Consider the following 19,924-nt stretch of genomic DNA (forward strand, 5'->3'; position numbering starts at 1 on the left):
TACAGATCCAGGAAACAAAAAAACAGTAAGAGTTATCCACCCTCCCTTAACAAAGCTCATAGGCAAGAAGCAGCTTGGTGGTTCAATGGACAGAGCAATGTGCCTGCAGTCAGGAAATTCTTTCTCAGATACTTCTTAATATCTGTGTGACCCTGGACAAATCACTTAACCTCTATCAACTTCAGTTTCTTCATCTGTAAAATGGGAATAATAATAGCATCCACCTCCTAGAGCTGTTTTGAGTATACAATGAAGTAATATTGCAAATCTCTTTGCAAATCTTAAAATGCTGGTTATTATCATTAAGACAGCTTAAACTGGTTTTACTTGGTTTTAAAGGGCAAAACATGGAAGTGGATGGAAATTACAGAGAAACTCAAAGTAAGGAAAAACTTTCCAACAGTTAGAACCATGCAAGAGTAGACTAGGCTACCTTGGGAGTTAACGGTTTTCTCTTGTTCCCTGGAGGTCTTCAGGTAAAGACAAGACAATTAATTGTCAGACATATTAGAGAGGGTTGTTTATTTGGTTTTTGGTGGAGTCTGAGATCTCGTCCAGCTCCAAGATCCTGTGACTTCACATTTTTACACACTTAATATTCATAACGTCTTCCTCAAGACCACCCTTTGAGGCAGAATGTACAAGTGGGATTATTCCCATTTTACAGATAGGAGACAGGAAGAATAGGTGACTTCCTCACAATAACACAAGTAACAAATATGGGGGAAAGTTCCCAAACTCTAAATTTAGGTTTCTTGTCACTAAACCATACCGTCTTTCTCTGGTTAGTTGTATGGAGCTTTGTTGTTTGCTGTTCACTTGTTTCAGCTGTGTCTGACTCATCATGACCCCATTTGGGGCTTTCTTGGCAAAGATACTGGAGTGGTTTGCCATTTTCTTCTCCGGCTCATTTTACAGTTGAAGAAACTGAGTCAACCAGTGTTAAGTGACTTACTCGGAGTCACACAGCTAGTAAGTATCTGAGACTGGATTTGAACCCAGGAAGATTAATCTTCCTGATTCCTAGTCTAGTGCTCAATCCACTGCGTCACCTAGCTGCGTGGATGGAGTGTCACCATGGTCCAGAATCAGATTAAAGCTTTAATATTTTCCGTGACTTCATCTCAGTTTAATCTGAGAAGTCTCATTTCTGGAACCATCTGTATACGGTCTAGGGTTTACAATGTAGATCTGGCAGAGGAGACAACAACATGCCACTTCAGATGGTGGCAGCATCTTAGTTCAAAGACAATTCTGACATCTTCTTGGTAAATACACCATTGAAAACAACAAGGCTCATACTTTTAACTTTTCCCAGTGCTTTTTTGCATACGTATTTGCATAGACCTACTCTGTTCTAAAAGGAAATTTGAGCTTCTTCAAACTGCAAGAATCATTTCTGCTGGAAATTGCTGTCTGAGAGGAATCTAGCCACTGAAGTGCTCTGGAATTAACGGCTATACAATGTCTTTAACCCAGGGAGGAAACAAAATAACTTTCCTTCTGTTCTGTCTAGTCCTTTTTCCACTTTGTGGCTTATATAGGGCCTTCTTTCTCTTTCCTCCCTCACTCCCTCTCCCCCTCTTCTTCCAATTTATTTCATGAAATGGAGAAGGAAAATTACTAAATCACTGTTAGGGACACAAGGAGACTTCTGGAAATTAGGCAAACTCTTTATCTGCAAAGAAGGACACACTGGCAGAATCCCTAGATCATTCTCTGGACCTCGTATCCACTTGGCACTTCTCTTTGTGCATATGTGTGTATGTGCGTATTTTTTCCCTCAATTACACTGTCTTACTAATAAAGCTCAATTACCACTAATTGATAAAACTATACTGATGCCTAGTTATTTGTGCTGATGGCTCAGTCCCAGATGTAGAAGTGTTGCTGATCTTCCTGCCCTCTCTTTATCTCTTGTACTTGCAGTCTAATTAATATTCATCATATTTAAGGAGGCCCAATACATTGTTTTAGCTTGCAAGTGGTATGCTTAAGACCCATCAAAAGCAATCATTCAGCAATCCGTGCACCTGTGCCCAACCTTAGAGAAAAAACTACAGGATTAAAAATATATTGCTGATGCTTTTATGCAAAGCAGGAAGTAGAAGCACAATGTTCCATTATTGCAGCAATCAATTCCTGTGCGTGCGCGCACACACACACACATGCAGAGTGAAGACTGCATTCTTTCTGGAATGCCTTGGGAAAAAAAGCCTGATGTTCTTTTAAGACCCATTTCAAAGGACACCTTTTTCACAAAACCTTTCAGGATCACCCCAGATAAATGTAATCTCCTCTATGGACACCAAGAGCTTTTATTAGCATTTTTCTTAAGATATGAATCAGCCTCTGCCTTATACTATTGTTATTCTTGTGCTTATCTTATTCTCTCTATTAGATTGTAAGCTTCCTGAGAGTAAGAGTGTCTTATTATTTTTATCTTTCACAAGACCCAGAAAAGATACAGGCACAGAGTAGAGACACTCAAGAAACATTTGTTGAATCCAGTGCTCCAACTGGGTAGCAAAATATCTAAAAATAAGGGCCAACAGTAAGATTTTTCTCTTAGCTAAGAAAAATTCACAACCTTGTGAAGATGTGGTATATGCCTATAGACTGTGAAAGGAATGGGTTAATTATGATCAGGGCAGCTAAGGATGATGAAGTGGTGATTGATGTTGTTATAAATGGTGATTTATAAAGCACTAGGAAAGTGAAATGGAAGATCTGCCAAAGGGATACAAATTACTGAAAGTATTTCAAATGGGGGGCGAAGTGTCTACCTTCCTTTTGTCTCAGTATTCACAGAGCTTCTCTTTTTCCCCAGTACTGAATCTCTGCCCTCTTATACCTTACAAAGGAACTACCATCTCACTCCCTAGTTAAATTCTCACCAGCCACCTTGAAACTTGAACCAGAGACCATACCCTGTAGGAATTAACCTTCCCCCACTCCCCTCAAAACCAACTCTTGCTCTGAGGGCCCAAGGTCATGATTGCTGGTGGTGGTTCCCTCATGTCAGTCACTACAGCTAGGTCCAGGAATTCACTTTACTACCCAGCCATCTTCTTTCTTATTAGTCTTCCCAGTTTACTTGTACCTGTCTCCCCCACCCCTTCCAGTTCTGGGGCCATAATCAAATTGACTCTGTCATTGCTCATGGAAGGGATGCTCCAATCTATTCTCCCAGAGCTTCACTTACCATCCATGAATTTTCCAAATTAAAACACCCCTCCTTAGCCACCACTCTCCTATGTGTGTTTTCTCCCCCATTACAGGATAGGCTGCCTTAGGGCCAGAACTGTCTTTGGTTTTGTATTTATGATGTGAGAAAATGGCACAGTGTTTTGCATACTGTAGGTGCTTAATAGATGGTCATTCATTCCAAAGTGAGAACATCATCATAATCACCAATCTATATAGTAAAATCCTAATATCTACATAGAATACTATTGGACACTAGGGGATGTGGAAGACACATAGTCCCTGTCCTTAAGGGGCTTATGATAGAGTCTACAAACTTCAGGCTAGTGAGCTTGACTTTGATTCTTGTGAAAATTGTAGAATGTGTCATTAAAAGGCTTGTCAGTGATCATCTGGAAAAGGAACCAGTGATAGACATGATCATAAGAAATAAAATGGACAATTTCAGTTACATGATTTAAAAAAAAATGTTGCATGAACAAAATCAATGCAATAAAATAAAAGATGTTGAGCAGGAAAAAAATTTTTAAATACCTCTGATTAAGGTCTACTATTCAAAATACATAAGTAATTAGCATAAATATAGAAGCCTAGGGCAGCTAGGTGGCACAATGGATGGAGTGCTGGGCCTGGAGGCAGGAAGATTCATCTTCCCGAGTTCAAATCTAGCCTCAGGCACTAACTAGCTGCGTGACCCTGGGCAAGTCACTTTAATTTGTTTGTCTCAGTTTCCTCATCTGTAAAATGAGCTGGAGAAAGAAATGGCAAACCACTCCAGTATCTTTGCCAAGAAAACCTGAAATAGGGTCAGGGAGAGGTGGACATGATTGAAAAATGAGAGAACAACAATAGCAGACCAAGAGCAATTCCCCAGTAGAATAGTTCAGTCAAAAGAGATAAATGAAGTTTTTAAAAGAAGAAAACTATTGACAACTACATGAAAATAATCACTTATAAGAGAAATATAAATTACAACAATTCCACGATTTTACATCCCTCAAATTAGCAATGCTGATTAAAGATAGAAATAGTTTGTGCTGGAGTGGCTGTGGGAAACAGACACTAACCTACTATTAGCAGAATTGTGAATTGGTCTAATTCTTCTGGAAAGTAATTCTGTATTATTCAAAAAAGTCACTAAACTGTTCATATCCTTTGAGTAAGAATTCCCACCACTTCACATATATCCTCAGGATGTCAAAGATAGAAATGAAAAACCCAAAAATATCAAAGTATTCAAAAGAGAATTTTTTGGGGGGCAACTAGGTGGCACAGTGGATAGAGCACCAGCCCTGAAGTCAGGAGGACCTGAGTTCAAATCCAGCCTCAGACCAACCGCTTGACACTTACTAGCTGTGTGACCCTGGGCAAGTCACTTAACCCCAATTGCCTTAAAAATTTTTTTTTTGTAGTAGGAAAACACAAGAAACAGAGTAAGTATCATTGATTCAGGAATGACTGGATAAACTGTGGTATATGAGTGCAGTGGAATATTATTGCACCACAAGAAGTGAGAAACATAAGGAATTCAGAGAAACAGTGGCAGATTTATATTCACTGATACAAAGCAAGGAAAGCAGAACCAAGAGACTGATATATGTATAATGACCACAACAATGTAAGTGAAATAACACTTAAAATGAGCTGAATAAAGGTAAATTGCAATGGTCAGTCTTGTTCCCAGAGGACAGATAATGAAACCCACTTTCTTCCTCTTGGTAGAGAGGTGGTAGGCTATAGGAATAGGATGTTAGATCTTTTCATCATTTTGAGGGGCAATTTTTGCTTAACTGCTTATCTTTGACATAAGGGAGGGTTCAGTGGGATAAGAAAAAAGGAAATGGTTATAAAAAACAAAAGTCAACAATAAAACTTTTTTTATAAAGAAAGTATTGATTACAAAGAGGCAGCAACCTTCATCCAAAACAGATCATGCCATATTAGCAACAATTACGTCTTTTAACATTTATTAAATTGATGACCAGGGAAATGTCACTGTTTTAATTTATCTAGATTTTAACAAAGTGGTTAATAAAGTCTCCCATGGTATTCTAATGTAAGAGATGAAAAGATGTAGACTAGAGCAGTAAAATACCAAGGCAGTATGTCACAGAGAATAGAGAGTTAGATTTGGTCAGGTGTTCAAATTCTACCTCTGATTTGTCCTAGCTGGGTGACCATAGTTAAGCCTATGAACCTCAAGCAACTCTCTAAATTATGCAAAGGTATACATATTTGTACTACCTACATCATGGGACCATTATGAGGATCCAGTTAAATAATATGTGCAGAGTGCTGTATTTCAGCAAAGTGGGGTATAAAAGAGATTAGTGATCATTTTCCCGGGTGGAAAGACTTCCAGCTCATATCTTGAGCTCTTTTTGTTCATATACATAGTAACTTGAAATACAACAATAAAGCATATCAAATGATTACCTCTGAAGGCTGAAAAGTCTCTCCCTTGTCTAGAAAACAAAGCCTATTTCTATTATATTACCACTCATTTAGATACTTACATGGGCATGTCTTCAGCTATAACACATACTGCTACTCCCTCTACCTGTGCAGAAGGCAAACCCTCCCACCTTCTAGTCTTGTATAATTCCTGTCCACTTTCATCCAGCCATTTGCTCTGCCTCAGCCCTCCCCCAATGTGATTTCCCCCACTGTCCCACCTGGAGTAGTACCCTTGGGAATGTATCTCCAGAGTTCAAGCCTCCCCATCCCTCCCTGGAAGAGTTAATTTACTCAGGTTTGGAGCTCCCATCCTGGGATGAGCAATCCTGATTGATGAATGGGTGAAAATTCATCTAGACTGTTATATTTAGCAGACCCCAGATGCTTCCTACCCAGACCAGACATCCGCTAGAAAATCCTAGGGTGAAAGGCGAGGAGTAGCGTCTTGCCATTTGCCTAGCTGCCAAATCTCCTCTCTGCCCTACCACCTGCATTCCTACTTCTTGCTCTGGGAACATTAATCAAGTCAAAAGGATTGAAACTCCTTTCCTTAGCCACTATTCCCCTACATGTTGCCTTGCCACCCCCCCCCCACTAGAATGAAAGATCATTGAAATAAGCTATTATGTCAATTTGTTTTTGTACCCCCAGAATCCAACACAGTGCCTGGCACATAGTAAGTGCTCAATAAACGCTTTTTCATTCATTCATTCCATAAACCCAAGACACTGGAGTATTTCCTCTAGTTGTTTTTAATATCACAAGGACATTAATGTAATACTGGGGCTTTCTTTCTTATATTGCAACACATATGCACCTACATATTACTGTCTTTTAATTACTCGTTGGTTATTTCCTACATCAGTATCTTGTCTTTTCAACTACCTTTTAAAATCCCTGACTTCAAAGTCTTAGTGTTCTCTCTGTCTACCTTATTATTTTTTAAATCAGTACTGAGCATGGAAGAGATGCTTAAGAAATAAAGGACACATCCTGGAAAGACCATATTCAAATGGCTGTGAAAGAAGTTAGGTCAGCCTACACCAATAAATAAGCTTTAGTAAAATGCCCTGTAAGGTTTTTTAATGGTGTGGGGCTGACTTAATTGGCTCCTCTCATAGTCATTTGAACACCCTGTTGACTGTACCACAATACCTCTAGAGCTTGAAAAACAGCTCAGAATAGTCAAGAAAGCTGGCCTAAAAGTCAGGAAGACCTGGGTTCAAATCTCATCTCTGACAAATACTGGCTATGTGACCTAACCAAGTCATTTAATCCCCCAACCCTCAGTTTCCTTAGCTATAGAATGAGGGGATTTCCTTCCAGCTCTCTAAATCTATAATCCCATGATTTAAACTCTCAGCACTCTTGGCAATTCTCCAGAATTATATCTAGCGCAGAGGTTACCCAACATACCAGCATGCACTGGTAGAGGGAATTTCCTTATGTGGGACTTCCTTATACCAATGAAATCACAAGTCCAGTGTCTGCCTGTCAAAAAAGGGGGGGGGTGAGGCCCTGCTTCCACCAATTCAGAATATTTATGCAGGATATTATATCTTGGATCCTGCCCTGTTAGGTCCCAAATAGAAAATAAGATTCTAAACTCCCAGAATCATTTGCTTTTGAGAACAGGCCAACTTCTATTCAACCTCAAAAAATAAATGTGTAAATAAATTTATACCCAAGTTCATTTGATTTAGAACATCTGCAATATCAAAGCAAAATAATAACTGTGTTTGGATTTCAGAAAAACTGGAAATAGAGCTTTTCAGGCTTGGAATGTAATTAGAAATTGAAAATGAGTCTGGATGTAACTAGGTAGGGAGGTAGGAATGTTCTATTTTTTGAAGTCTCACATAGTCAAACTTAGTTTCTCAAATAATCAGAAATACCCTTTGTGGAAAGACTTGATTCGAGATGGAGGATGGATGGATGGAAGTAGTCAATGAATCTGCCACTTTGGGGTCTTTCAGTTTGTTTGGGAGTTTCTTGGTTAATGCAGAATCTCAGACTGGAACAACTATTTGTTAACTATTAGCAAAGGCTAAAATTAGAATGAACATAAATCAATTAAAGAGAAAACATTTCAATCCTGCTAGAGTCAGTGAAAAGTAGCTTACTTTAAAACTTTCAGGGGACACCCAGATAAATGTAACCAGGGTCATTGCCAGGTATAAGTTGAATCCAGACTAACCAAAATATTTTTTCACAGAGAAACAAGCAGCATCATAGATCACATGCTGCTTCCATTAAGTTACATCTTATTTATTGTTCCCAAATCTTTAGCCTCCACACCTATCCTCACATTCTCCTGAAAACCAAAGCATTTGCACATTCCCTGGCCCATCCAACTGTTTCTGTCCTACAGGTACCAGACCTCAGGGTCTGACATCATCATCAACCAACATTTACTCAGTACCCACTTGTCCTGGGCATGGTGACACACAGTGTCCTGGGTAAAAAGAAACCCAAGATATGGTTCTGATCAGCAAGGACCTTGAAATTTAGCTGGCGATATAGGATAAACATGCAAAAATTAATACCATAAAGGCAGCATGTCATAAAACAAGATGGTGTCAAAGCCGGAAAGACTTGATTTCAAGTCCTGTCTTTGATAGATAATAGATACACAACTATGGGATAAAGAACCTCTCAGGGCTCCGGCCAGTTGTCTAAGACTAAAACTTCCCCATAAGTTTCCATACTAAATATTCTCTGCACTGACAGAACCACAAGTCCAGACCAAGATAGCATGTAGTAAGTACTGAGTGAGTGGTATAGTTAATCAGTTTCACAGGAGCTCAGCAGAAGATTACTAAAGGCTAGTGCTGTTCAAGGAAGTCACACTTCCTGGTAGAACTTCAGTTGAGTCTTGAAGGAAGGGGTAAGATTTAGAAAGGAGGAAGACATTTCAGGCAGATCAAATGGGCCCTGTTGGGAATATATGGTACTTTCAAGGGTTAAGAAGTAGATTTATCAGGAACAAGAGTATTGGAGGCTTCATGTGATATTAGATCTAGAAATAAGAGTGGAAAGAAATAAGGAGAGGCTAAACTGTGATAGTCCTTAAATGCCAAGAAAAAGAGTTTGGACTTCTTTTGGTAGATACTGGGGAGCCACTGAAGATTTTTTTGACCAAAGTAACAAACAGGGGCAAAGAGATCTATTAAGAAAAAAAAAAGATTCATCTGCCTCTAAAATCCTTTCTAATTCTTGGTTGTTGATCTGATATTCTAGTAGGGTTGTATAGTATGGCTTTAAAAAAGGGAAGAAATTAGAGCCAAGCAGACCAGTTAGAAGATTACTGCAACAGTCACAGCATGGAGATAGGAGGTTTCAACCAGGGTATTGAGCATTATAGTGATTTCTCTAATATACTCCACTAACGTATTTCATTAGGAAAAAACCAAAACCTTTGATATCACAACAAACTTCCAGTCTAATTCATTTTTATTTCTCCAATACCTCTTTTAGCACACACTGTAATGCTGCCTTTGGGATGAAATGTTTATTTTTCTTGTACCATATTAATGATATTTATGATAGGTTAACTTGGTTTTACATGTATTGTCTGTATCATAAAATAGTCTGGCTTCTAGTAGAGAAGAGCCTGCTGAGTCATGCTCAAGACAGTCTCAGTGGGTTAATTAGAAGCAGCAGGGGCAGAAACAATGCTATCATATGCCTCTTTCATAAAGTCAGAAGAGAACTAGAGATGAGAGAATGTTGCTCCAGAAAACAGGGCAGAGAAGAACATCTGACCCTCCAAAGAAACAAGGTGAAGTTAAGAGACGTGGCTGAGACACCAAGGTTCAAACACGCTGTACTAGCCAAGTATTGCCAATTGACTACCTATCTACTGAGACCATAAAATGAGCTAGAGAGGGCTAAGACAGTGAAAGGGCTGACAGAACCAGAGTGGAAAGCTGCTAAGAATCACAGAATCGGGGGGCGGAGCCAAGATGGCGGAGTGAAAGCAGTGACTTGCTTGAGCTCTCCCCCAAACCCCTCCAAATACTCTTAAAAAAATGGCTCGAAACAAATTCTGAAGCAGCAGAACCCACAAAAAGACAGAGTGAAACAAATTTCCAGCCCAAGACAACCTGGATGATTGATCAGAAAGGTATATCGTGCCGGGATAGGAGCACAGCGCAGCGCGGTGTGTGCGCGCAGGCTGCAGCGAAACTGGAGCAGGCCTCAGAGGACTAAATCATGGGCAGCTGTGGAGGTTTCCAGACTCCTCAATCCAAGAATGCCAAAGACAACTTAGAAGGTCAGTGGGAAAAGTCTGTTTCTGTAGGTGGTCAGAGAGGAAGGCGGGGTTTCAGCTCCATTCCCCAAGAATGTGGCCCTGGGAGGGGGGGGGCAGCTGCAAGTGCAATCTGCTTCCAGAGCTTCCAGCCCACAAGACTTGAGGGGGAATCCAGTGGCTAATCAGAGAGGGATTGCAGGGATCTCTTTGCCAGTGCTGAGGCAGGAATCTCTTGCTTTGCCCGTGTGTGGATCTGGGTCACAGTTCTGGGAGGCAGTGCTGGAGTGAGAAGGAGCGCTGGAGTGGTGGAGCTTGTAGTGGTTGTGGAGAGGAACCCCTCTTCACAGTTACAGGACAGAAAGGAATACTTGTGGTCACAGGCCAGGAAAGGAGTAAACACCTCGCCCCTTATCATACCACCTTGGAAGAACTGAAAATTTACAGGTCCCTACAAGTATCTCTGAAAACAGCTACAAACCCCTGAAGCTTGGGACAGTACATCTCCACATTGGAAGCAGACTCTTACCTTAACAAAGAGTTTAAAACTCAAGTAATTGGCTGGGATCATGAGCAAGCAGCGCAAAAAGAGTCAGACTATATTATCTTACTTTGGTGAAAAGAAGATCCAAATATACAACCAGAAGAAGACAACAAAGTCAAAGCTCCTACATCCAAAGCCTCCAAGAAAAATATGAATCAGTCCCAGGCCTTGGAAGAGCTCAAAAGGGATTTTGAGAAGCAAGTAAGGGAAGTAGAGGAAAAACTGGGAAGAGAAATGAGAGTGATGCAAGAAAATCATGAAAAACAAGTCAACAGCTTGCTAAAGGAGACCCAAAAAAATACTGAAGAAAATAACACCTTAAAAAAGCCTAACCCAAATGGCAAAAGAGGTCCAAAAAGCCAATGAGGAGAAAAATGCCCTAAAAAGAAAAATTGGCCAAATGGAAAAGGAAGTCCAAAAGATTACTGAAGAAAATACTTCCTTAAAAATTAGAACAGAGCAATTGGAAGCTAGTGACTTTATGAGAAATCAAGACACTGTAAAACAAATCCAAAAGAATGAAAAATTAGAAAACAATGTGAAATATCTCATTGGAAAAACAACTGACCTGGAAAATAGATCCAGGAGAGAGAATTTAAAAATTATTGGACTATCTGAAAGCCATGATCAAAAAAAAAGGAGCCTAGACATCATCTTTCAAGAAATTATCAAGGAAAACTGCCCTGATATATTAGAACCAGAGGGCAAAATAGAAATTGAAAGAATCCACAGATCTCCTCCTGAAAGAGATCCCCAAAGGAAAACTCCTAGGAATATTGTAGCCAAATTCCAGAGTTCCCAGGTCAAGGAGAAAATATTACAAGCTGCCAGAAGGAAACAATTCAAGTACTGTGGAAACACAATCAGGATAACACAAGATTTAGCAGCTTCTACATTAAAGGACCCAGGGCATGGAATATAATATTCCGGAGGGCAAAGGAGATAGGATTACAACCAAGAATCACCTACCCAGCAAAACTGAGTATAATCCTTCAGGGGAAAAAATGGTCATTCAGTGAAATAGAGGACTTTCAAGCATTCCTGATGAAAAGACCAGAGCTGAAAAGAAAATTTGACTTTCAAATACAGGACTCAAGTGGAACATGAAGAGGTAAACAGGAAAGAGAAATCATAAGAGACTTATTAAGATTGAACTGTTTACATTCCTGCATGGAAAGATGATATTTGTAACTCATGAGACTTTGTCAGTATTAGGGTAGTTGGAAGGAAAAAAATTATATGTATGTATAGATAGATAGATAGATAGATAGATAGATAGATAGATAGATAGGGCACAGGGTGAGTTGAAGATTAAGGGGTCATATCTGGAGAATAAAATTAAGGGATGAGAGAGGAGATTATACTCGAGAAGAAGAAAGGGAGAGGTAGAATGGGGTAAATTATCTCACAAAAAAAACAGAAAAGAAAAGTCTCTTACAGTGGAGGGGAAACAGGGGAAGGTGAGAGGGAATGAGGGAATCTTATTCTCATAGGATTTGGCTTAAGGAGAATAACATACACATTCAATTGGGTATGGAAATCTGTCTTACCCTACAGGAAAATAGGGGGAGAAGGGGACAAGAGAGCAGGGGGTGATAGAGAGGAGGGCAGATTGGGAAAGGGGTAATCAGAAGCAAATACTTCTGAGGAGGGACAGGGTCAAAAGAAAGAATAGAATAAATGGGAGGGCAGGATAGGATTAAGGGAAATAGAGTTAGTTTTTCACAACATGTCTACTATGGAAGTGTTTTGCATAACTGCACATGTACAACCTATATTGAGTTGCTTGCCTTTTCAATGAGGGTGGGTGGGGAGGGAGGAAGGGAGAAAATTTGAACTAAAGTTTTAAAAACACATGTTTAAAAAAATGTTTTCACATGCAACTGGGAAATAAGAAATACAGGAAATGGGGTACAGAAGTCTATCCTGCTACAGGAAAATAGAAGGGGAAGGGGATAAGAGAGAGGGAGGGGGAGAGATAGAAGAGAAGGCAGACCAGGAGAAGGGGTAGTCAGAATGCATGCCATCTTGGGGTGGGGGGGGGTGAGAAATTTGGAACTCAAAAACTTGTGGAAGTGAATATTGAAAACTAAAAATAAATAAATTTATATTAAAAAAAAAGAATCACAGAATCATGTGATGTTAGATGTGAGAATATATAGTCCAGGTCAGGCTCCAAATCTACTTTCTTTGCAAACTATATACCTTTTTGTCAAGATGTGGCTTTTGCAGTCAACTCAGCAATCATTTATTAAGCAACTGTAATGTGAAGACATTGTTAGATACGGAGGATGCAAAGACAAAATAGCATCTGCAACAGAGAAGCCTAGTTTGTTGAGGGGGGATAAGACATATACTCTACTATGTAGATTCAAGGTAATTTGGGAATAGAGTAGTGCCTGAGGGAGCAGTTATGCAGATGGTTTGGAGAATGGTGGTAGTGGAAACTTTGAGTCCAATTAGTAGGTTATTACAATAACACAGGTAAGTGAAGTGATGAGTGAATTAAGGATGATGGCTATGTGAGTGGGCCAAAAGGAACAGATTTACGAGATGCGGTAGAGGTTGCGTTGTTTTTTTTTTGAGAGACAAACCTTGGCAAGTGATTGAATGCAGGAAAGTGGGGGGAGAGAGGGAGAGAGGGAGAGAGGGGGAGAGAGAGAGAGAGAGAGAGAGAGAGAGAGAGAGAGAGAGAGAGAGAGAGAGAGAGAGAGAGAGAGAGAAGAATGAAAGATGACTGAAATTATAAACTTGTGTGACTAGAAGGAGAGTTGTGCCCTGGACAAAGATAAGGAACTTTGGAGAAGAGGTAAGTGAGGGAGAAATTAGGAATTCTATTTTAGACATGTTATATATAAGATGCAGTCAGGGTAGAGATGTACAAGAGTTACTAAATAAGAGTCTCTTAATATGGACATCCATGGACAGATTTCAGGGAGTCTGAATTTGTATGGGGAAAAATTACATTCTCATTTTCACTAACGCGTATCTGGAATTTAGCATTTCCTTCAATTATGAATGTAGGCAACAAACCATTAGTCTGAGAATAGATTTATAAGTTTCACCAGATGGCCAATTGATGCCAACTGTGTCATCACAAAAGGTTACAAACCCCTGCTCTAAATGATGCAGGACTGGGGCAGTTAGGTGGACTAGTGAATAGAGCACCAGCCCTGGATTCAGGAGGACCTGAGTTCAAATCCAGCGTCAGACACATAACACTAACTGTGTGACCCTGGGCAAGTCACTTAACCCCATTGCCTAGCCAAAACACAAAACCCCAGTAAATGATGCTGGACTGTAGTTCAGTAGAGAGATTAGAGCTGGATATATAGATTTTGGAGTTATTTGCATAGATTGTTACCATGGCAGCTGATGAGATTATCAATGCTTGAACATGGAATTAAAAGGTCCAAAGATAGAGCCTTGAGGAAGTGGAGATGGATGTTGAAACAGCAAAGGAGACTGTGGTCAGATCGGTAGGAAGAAAACCAAGAAAGAAGAAAGATGGGAGACAAGGGAGAAAAGGGTTTTGGGGGTGGAGGAGGTCCACAGTGTCAAAACCAAAGCTGTATCTTTATGAAAATGAGGACTGTTTTCTCATCACATTTATCAGCTAAGAGCCTGGAGGGATCAGTTTCAGCAGAGTGAATATAGGTCAGAAGCCAGACTGCAAGGAAGGGGTTGAGAAGTGAGTAAAAGGTAAAGTGGAGATGGTGAGTGCAAGAGACTTTTTCTACAAGTATGTCTGTGAAAGGGAGGAAAGGAAGATATATTTGAAGAAGTGGCAAGATCAAGTGAAAGGTTTTTTTTCAGAATGGGAAGAACTAGGGGTGTATGTTAGCAGCAAGGAAGGAGTAAATAGAAAGTCAGAGAATGAATATGAGAGAGAGGCAGGGAATGAAAGCCTGGACAACCAGGAAGCATGATGCAGCTGTAAGAACCAGTGTTTTCCTATTCAAAAAAAGGTTTAAAAACCTAAATAATATAAAATATATGGTGTTAAATCCCCCCCAAAAACTATCCTTTATCCCACCCTTTTAAAAAGCTAATTAATATAGCAAGTTCTATTAAAGAAAGGAGATTACAGTTAGAGGTTAAAAACCACTTTATATCAATGCCAGGTTATAAGCAGATTATAAAATGAATGTGTTACATTTCCACATCTCTCTTTCTTTTTTGACATATAGATTGTGAGACCTTTCAAGCCATAGGCTCAGTGACTCCCCTGATGAAGACTTGCACTAAATTGAGCTTCCCAGGCCATTTGGTCAAAGGAAATCTGAAGGGCTTTCACTTTCTCCCTCATCTGCCAGGAGGCCTGAGCAATCTTCCGGGATTCTTCAATAGAAGCGTCTTTCTCTCTGGAAATCTGGTTCATCTTCTGCTCTTTCCTCTTGATAGCTTCTTTGATTCCTTCAATGTGGCACTTGGCCTCTTCCTCCGCTTTCTGCTTTAGAAAGTAGTGGTTTTTCTCCCGAAGAAAGTTAGACTCCCTGATCCTGTCTGCCTTGTCTTTGATATTTTTATGCACATTATCTCTAGCCTGCTGGATCTTTAGGTCCCCCAGCTTCACTAACATTTTCTTATGCAATTTTTTCTGCTCATCTGTCTCTTCAGCTCTCCACTTAGCCAACAAAAGATGCTCTTCCTCTTTCTGGGCCTTTTCTTTCAGCTCTCTGTGCCTCTCCTCAATCAGGCGCTGGTGGATCTCCTGAGACCTCTGGGATCTTTGCTCTATGGAGAGTCTCCTCAGGATTTCCTCAGCCTTGTTCTGACTGTCTAGCAGGACCTTCCGAAACTGGTGACTGGCTGAGGAATCGAGGTTGCTCTCCTGAAGTTTCTTCCTGCCTCCCAAGTTCTTGAGCTGCCTCTTGTAGCAGGCCTGCACCATCTTCTGCAGCTGCTGAATGTTCTGCTCCCGGAGGTCCTTCTGCAACACTTCCTTTTCTTTCAGCATCTGCTCCTGGCACTGCTTCCGGTAGTCGGCTTGCACCCTAGCCCTCTCCAACTTCTTCCTGCGCTGGCTCTCCTGCTCCTGGACCTGTCGTTTCCATTTGCTCTCTCTCAAGGCCATCTCCTTCTCCCAAGTCTCCAGCCGCTCCTGCTGTTCCTTGCTGAGGCGGGCCCGCCGCTCCTCTTTCTGACGCTCCCACTGCTCCTTGCTCTTGGACAGCTGCTGTTGGCGCTCCTTCTCCATCATCACCTGGAACCTCTGGTTGCTGCGCTTCACCTCCTCCCAGGTCTCGGAAGCCTCGTGTTGCAGCTCCTGGATCTTCCTGGCTTTCTTCAGCCGCTCCAGCATGAGGCTGACGATCTTCTTATCCCGGGCGGGGATCATGGACTCTGAGTGCGCGTCCTTCAGGTTTTGGAAGGGCTCCAACTCAGGCTCCTTGGTGGCGGTCTGGGTCTGGGAGTACTGGCCGCAGTGTTCCACCAGCTGGCTCCTGGTCTCGGCACGCGGTTCCTGGGAGGAGGCTCGGACCCTGAGCTCTTTCGAGGGCAAGGCTGACTTGTCCAAGGAGGTGGACGAAGGGACCCAATGGCCCATGCCCCTGTTCACAGTCGTGGCCCACTGATCTCCACTGGGCTCCCGCTCCAGATTCAGGGTCCCGCGCGGGGTGGTGTAATCTCCGCGGGGGGTGGGCGCTGGAGTGTCCTTCTTCCCCGAGAGGACCCGCCTCTGCTGATGCGGGGGCTGCTGCCAGGCCAAGTTGTAATCGGCCCTTCCGAGCCGCAGGGACCTGGCGGCGGCCTCGCGGTCATCGTCGGGGCGGCGGCTGCGGGGCAGCTGCCTCCGGGTGCGGTCCCTGGGTGTCTGGCTCACGTCGGTCAGACTTCGGCTCTCCCGCGGTGAGCTGCAGAAGAGGCGTCGCTGCGGCTGCGGCGTCGGGGAATGGTGCGCCTGCTGCGCGCCCAGCCGCGCGGCACCTTCCTTGCTCAGTATCGGGGCCTCGCCCTTGAGGGGCAGCGGCGCCGGCTCCCCGCCCAGCGGCTTGTGGTCGTAGACCTCCAGGTAGGACAGCGGCAGCGGCGAGAAGCGGCCCGTGCCCTCCATCCCCCGGGCGGTGCCCCCGGCCCTCTGCAGAGCTGCTCCGTCGGCCTTGTCTGGGGGTCCTGGCGGAGGCGCTGAGGAGCCTCCGGACCGTCCAGCAGGTATTTTATGAATCTCGCTCACACCCTCCTCGGGCTTCTGACCCCCGGGGCGGCCGGCGCCGCCTGTGACGCCCCGACCACTTCACAATGCTCCCCCCGCCCGCAGGGGCAGACCTGTCGCCCAGCCCCTTCAAGACCCCACTGTGCGCAGGACTCAAGCGCACCGCGCCGCGAGGCATGTCGTTCTGAAGCCAGAGGCGTCCCCCGCGCGGCCGGGTCCGAGCTCTCCCCGGAGGCTGCCCCAGCCTCTCGTGGCTTAAATCTTCTGTGAGAGCAAAATTCACGCAAATCTGGCTTGATTTATCGTTCAGTCCTTCGCTCAGTAAATGTTTATTAAGCGCCTGCTTGGCAGTGTGCTAGGTTCTGGGGATGCAAAAGAAAGCAAAAGACAGTCCCTGCCCTCAAAGAGCTTACAATCTAATAATTATTTGGTTGATTGTCTGGACTTAAAGTGATGGGGAAAATGTTAGTAAACGTTTAAGCTCCTGCTACTTGCCAGACACTGTGCTAAGGGCTGGGGGTGCAAAAGGAGGTATATGACAGTCCCTGCCCTCAAGGAGCCAACAGTCAAATAATTTTTTGATTGATTGTCTAGACTGGAGAACGAACGGCTATAATGCAGATTAAACTCAAAAGTTTTGTTGTCACTTAAGAAAGTGATGGAGAAATGTTTATAATGCAGATTAAATTTAAGTGCTGTTTGGTTTTTTTTTTTTTGGAAAGCCAGGTGTTAAAAAATATTTATCAGTAATTTATAAAAAAATTTATACTAATTATTTATATTAAACAACCCTGGGCATACAAGAGGTAGGTAGTTAAGGCAAGCTCAGCAGGTAAAAACCAACACTTTGTTATAATGACTGAAGTAAGCCTGTTAGAAGTTAAGGAAAGCTTCCTAACTCATCTTCTTCCCCCGAAGTCTTCAAGTAAAGTCGGTCAAAAAGCATTTCAGCACTTAGGTGCCCAGGAGCTGTGCCAAGTAAGCTCTGGGGGTACAAAGGAAAGCAAAAATACTTCCCCTGCCCTGTTGAAGTTAATATTCGAATGGGAGACAACATACAAATAGTTATGTATTGCAAGATATATACGGAGTGGATGGAAGGTAATCTCAGTAGAGAACAGGGTAGCTAAGAAGTGGGGAAGCCTGATGTTGTGGACATAGTACTAGTTTAGTCTGGTGACATGGGTTTAAATCCCGAAGTCAACCCATGAATTAACAAGTGAATTTAGGTAGCATGATGCAATGGGAGGAATGAGGAATCCTAAGCTGGAATTCCAGCTTTGCTTCTTACTTACTTGGGTAAGACTTCCCTTTTCTGGTCCTCATTTTTCTTCATTTGTAATAGGAAGTTGGATTCTAGATGATTTCTAAGGTCTTTTCCACATCTTGATCTATGCTCCTGTGGCTTCTCTGAGCCTCAGTTTCCTCTCTCGTAAAAAAGGAGGATGAGATATATTTTGGAGGATGAGAGGCCTTGGAATATTGCTTCCAGAGGGAACCTGCAGCCTTGAGGGCACTTGTGGCTTTCTAGGTCCTTGGGTATGGCTTTTTGACCAAGTCCAAGTTTTAAAGAACAAATCCTTTTATAAAGGGAATTTGTTCTTTGAAGTTTAGATTCAAAGGGCCAAACTTGAGGGCCACAGGTTCCCGACCCCTGCCTCTTGGTGCCTTAGGCAACTTTCTAACACCAAAATATTACAGAGAAATTGTAGATCTGTTTGGTTGAAGTTTTCTACATGGGTAGTTTGATACAGGGAAGAAATCACAGGTCTGGACACTCACCCACAGATGTACATACATGAAGATGACGTTGGTACCACCTCCCTCTCTCTCTTCCTCTCTTTATCTTCTGTCTAGCTCTATCTCTGTCTTTATCTGCTCCTGTAAAAATGTGTTTAAGTGAAGGGTCAGTTAGGTGGCTCAGTGAATAGAGCCCTGGCCTTGGAGTCAGGAGGACCTGAGTTCAAATCCAACCTCAGACACTTAACACTTACTAGCCATGTGACCCTGGGCAAGTCATTTAACCCCAATCTTCAAGTGAGCACCAATGTCCAGTACCAACGTCATATATGAACAATTTTAAATATACACCAATGAAAAACAAGGACCTGGATTTGGGGATGGTGGATGTATGTGCCGGCATATAATACAAATTGAGCACTAGTTACCCCTCCCCAACCAGTTTCCTTGGGTGCAGCCTATGTTATTAGTTCCCCAGTAATTGCCTGCTGGCCCATTTCATTGATACAAGACATCCTAAATTTTAAAGTGCTGAACAAAAAAAGTCAAGTGAATTCTGACCTGTATATTGTCCCTCTGGCCTACTTTGCATCAGGGGTTCTTAACCTGGTATCTGTGAACTTGTTTTTAAAAATATTTTGTAACTGTTTCAATATAATTGATTTACTTTGCAATCCTATATAATTTACTTTAAGCATTTAATGACGTTATGAAAGAGTCGTAGGCTTTACCAGACTGCCAAAGGGGTCCAGGACACTGAAAAGGTTAATAATTCCTGCTTTAGAATCTGGAGACTGGATTAGGAGAGTTAAAAATTTAACCAGAAATTCAGGCCATGAATAAATTTTGGCGCTTTTATTCTTTGTTAGAGCTCATGACTGCCTGTGCAGTAGATTTTCTCAGAGTCTAATCATGCCTATGAAGATCAGGGCCCTCTCCCTTTGAGAATAAGCCTAAAGCTATCTTGGGATGGGTTGTTAAACTACGCTTCCACCTTCCCTTTCTCCCTCCACTCAGTCAACCAGTTAAGTCCGGTGCTCAAAGAATCCCAAGGTAGAGATCTGGGAGCAGCTTATTTGATAAGCTACCCCTCATTGTGCTGGACGCAGACTAGGAGATTTGCAGTAGCCCTGTTTCTGGTCTTCCTGAGGTCTGTGTTGGATATAAAGAATATCTAGCAATAAATCTCAATAAAATTTGGATGTGTATGTTTTGTATGTGGATTTTCATTTCCTTTCCGTAATATAAGTACGGATTCATTTTATAACCTTTCATCCGGAGGGATTAGAAAGAAGGGAAGTGTCTCTCGGGAAAACATGATCTAAGAATTCAGCCTGAATAAGCTGTACCAACCAGTCAAGAAAGCCAACCAATTTCCAAGATGGATCCCCAAGGAAGGAAGACCTGAGTCCCCATTCCCTAGATGGGGAGAGCAAGAAGAACAGAGGACATGTGCATTATTGATTCTTCTCCTTCCAGATTTTTCTCATTACCTTTTCAGGGCCTGCCATTTATTGGACTGTAACATTCTCCATAGGCTACTGCCAACTTTGGGTATTTAGGTGTA

The 19,924-nt window shown here is 42.2% G+C and overlaps 1 protein-coding gene across 1 annotated transcript; it reads right to left on the minus strand.

The window, feature by feature from the left end:
- Positions 1-14,550: 14,550 nt before the first annotated feature.
- On the minus strand, positions 14,551-16,518 carry CCDC185 (coiled-coil domain containing 185). The gene has a single exon (XM_020982017.2). It carries the CDS (start codon positions 16,516-16,518, stop codon positions 14,677-14,679), a length of 1,842 nt encoding a protein of 613 aa, XP_020837676.1. The 3' UTR covers positions 14,551-14,676.
- Positions 16,519-19,924: the final 3,406 nt, after the last annotated feature.

Source organism: Phascolarctos cinereus, unplaced genomic scaffold (assembly GCF_003287225.1).
Source record: "Phascolarctos cinereus isolate Bilbo 61053 unplaced genomic scaffold, phaCin_HiC Scaffold_5;HRSCAF=322, whole genome shotgun sequence".
Lineage (NCBI taxonomy): Eukaryota > Metazoa > Chordata > Mammalia > Diprotodontia > Phascolarctidae > Phascolarctos > Phascolarctos cinereus.

Bases quoted from the DNA above. Each gene is read 5' to 3' on its own strand.
- CCDC185 (XM_020982017.2), bottom strand. From the start codon at position 16,518: ATGGAGGGCACGGGCCGCTTCTCGCCGCTGCCGCTGTCCTACCTGGAG.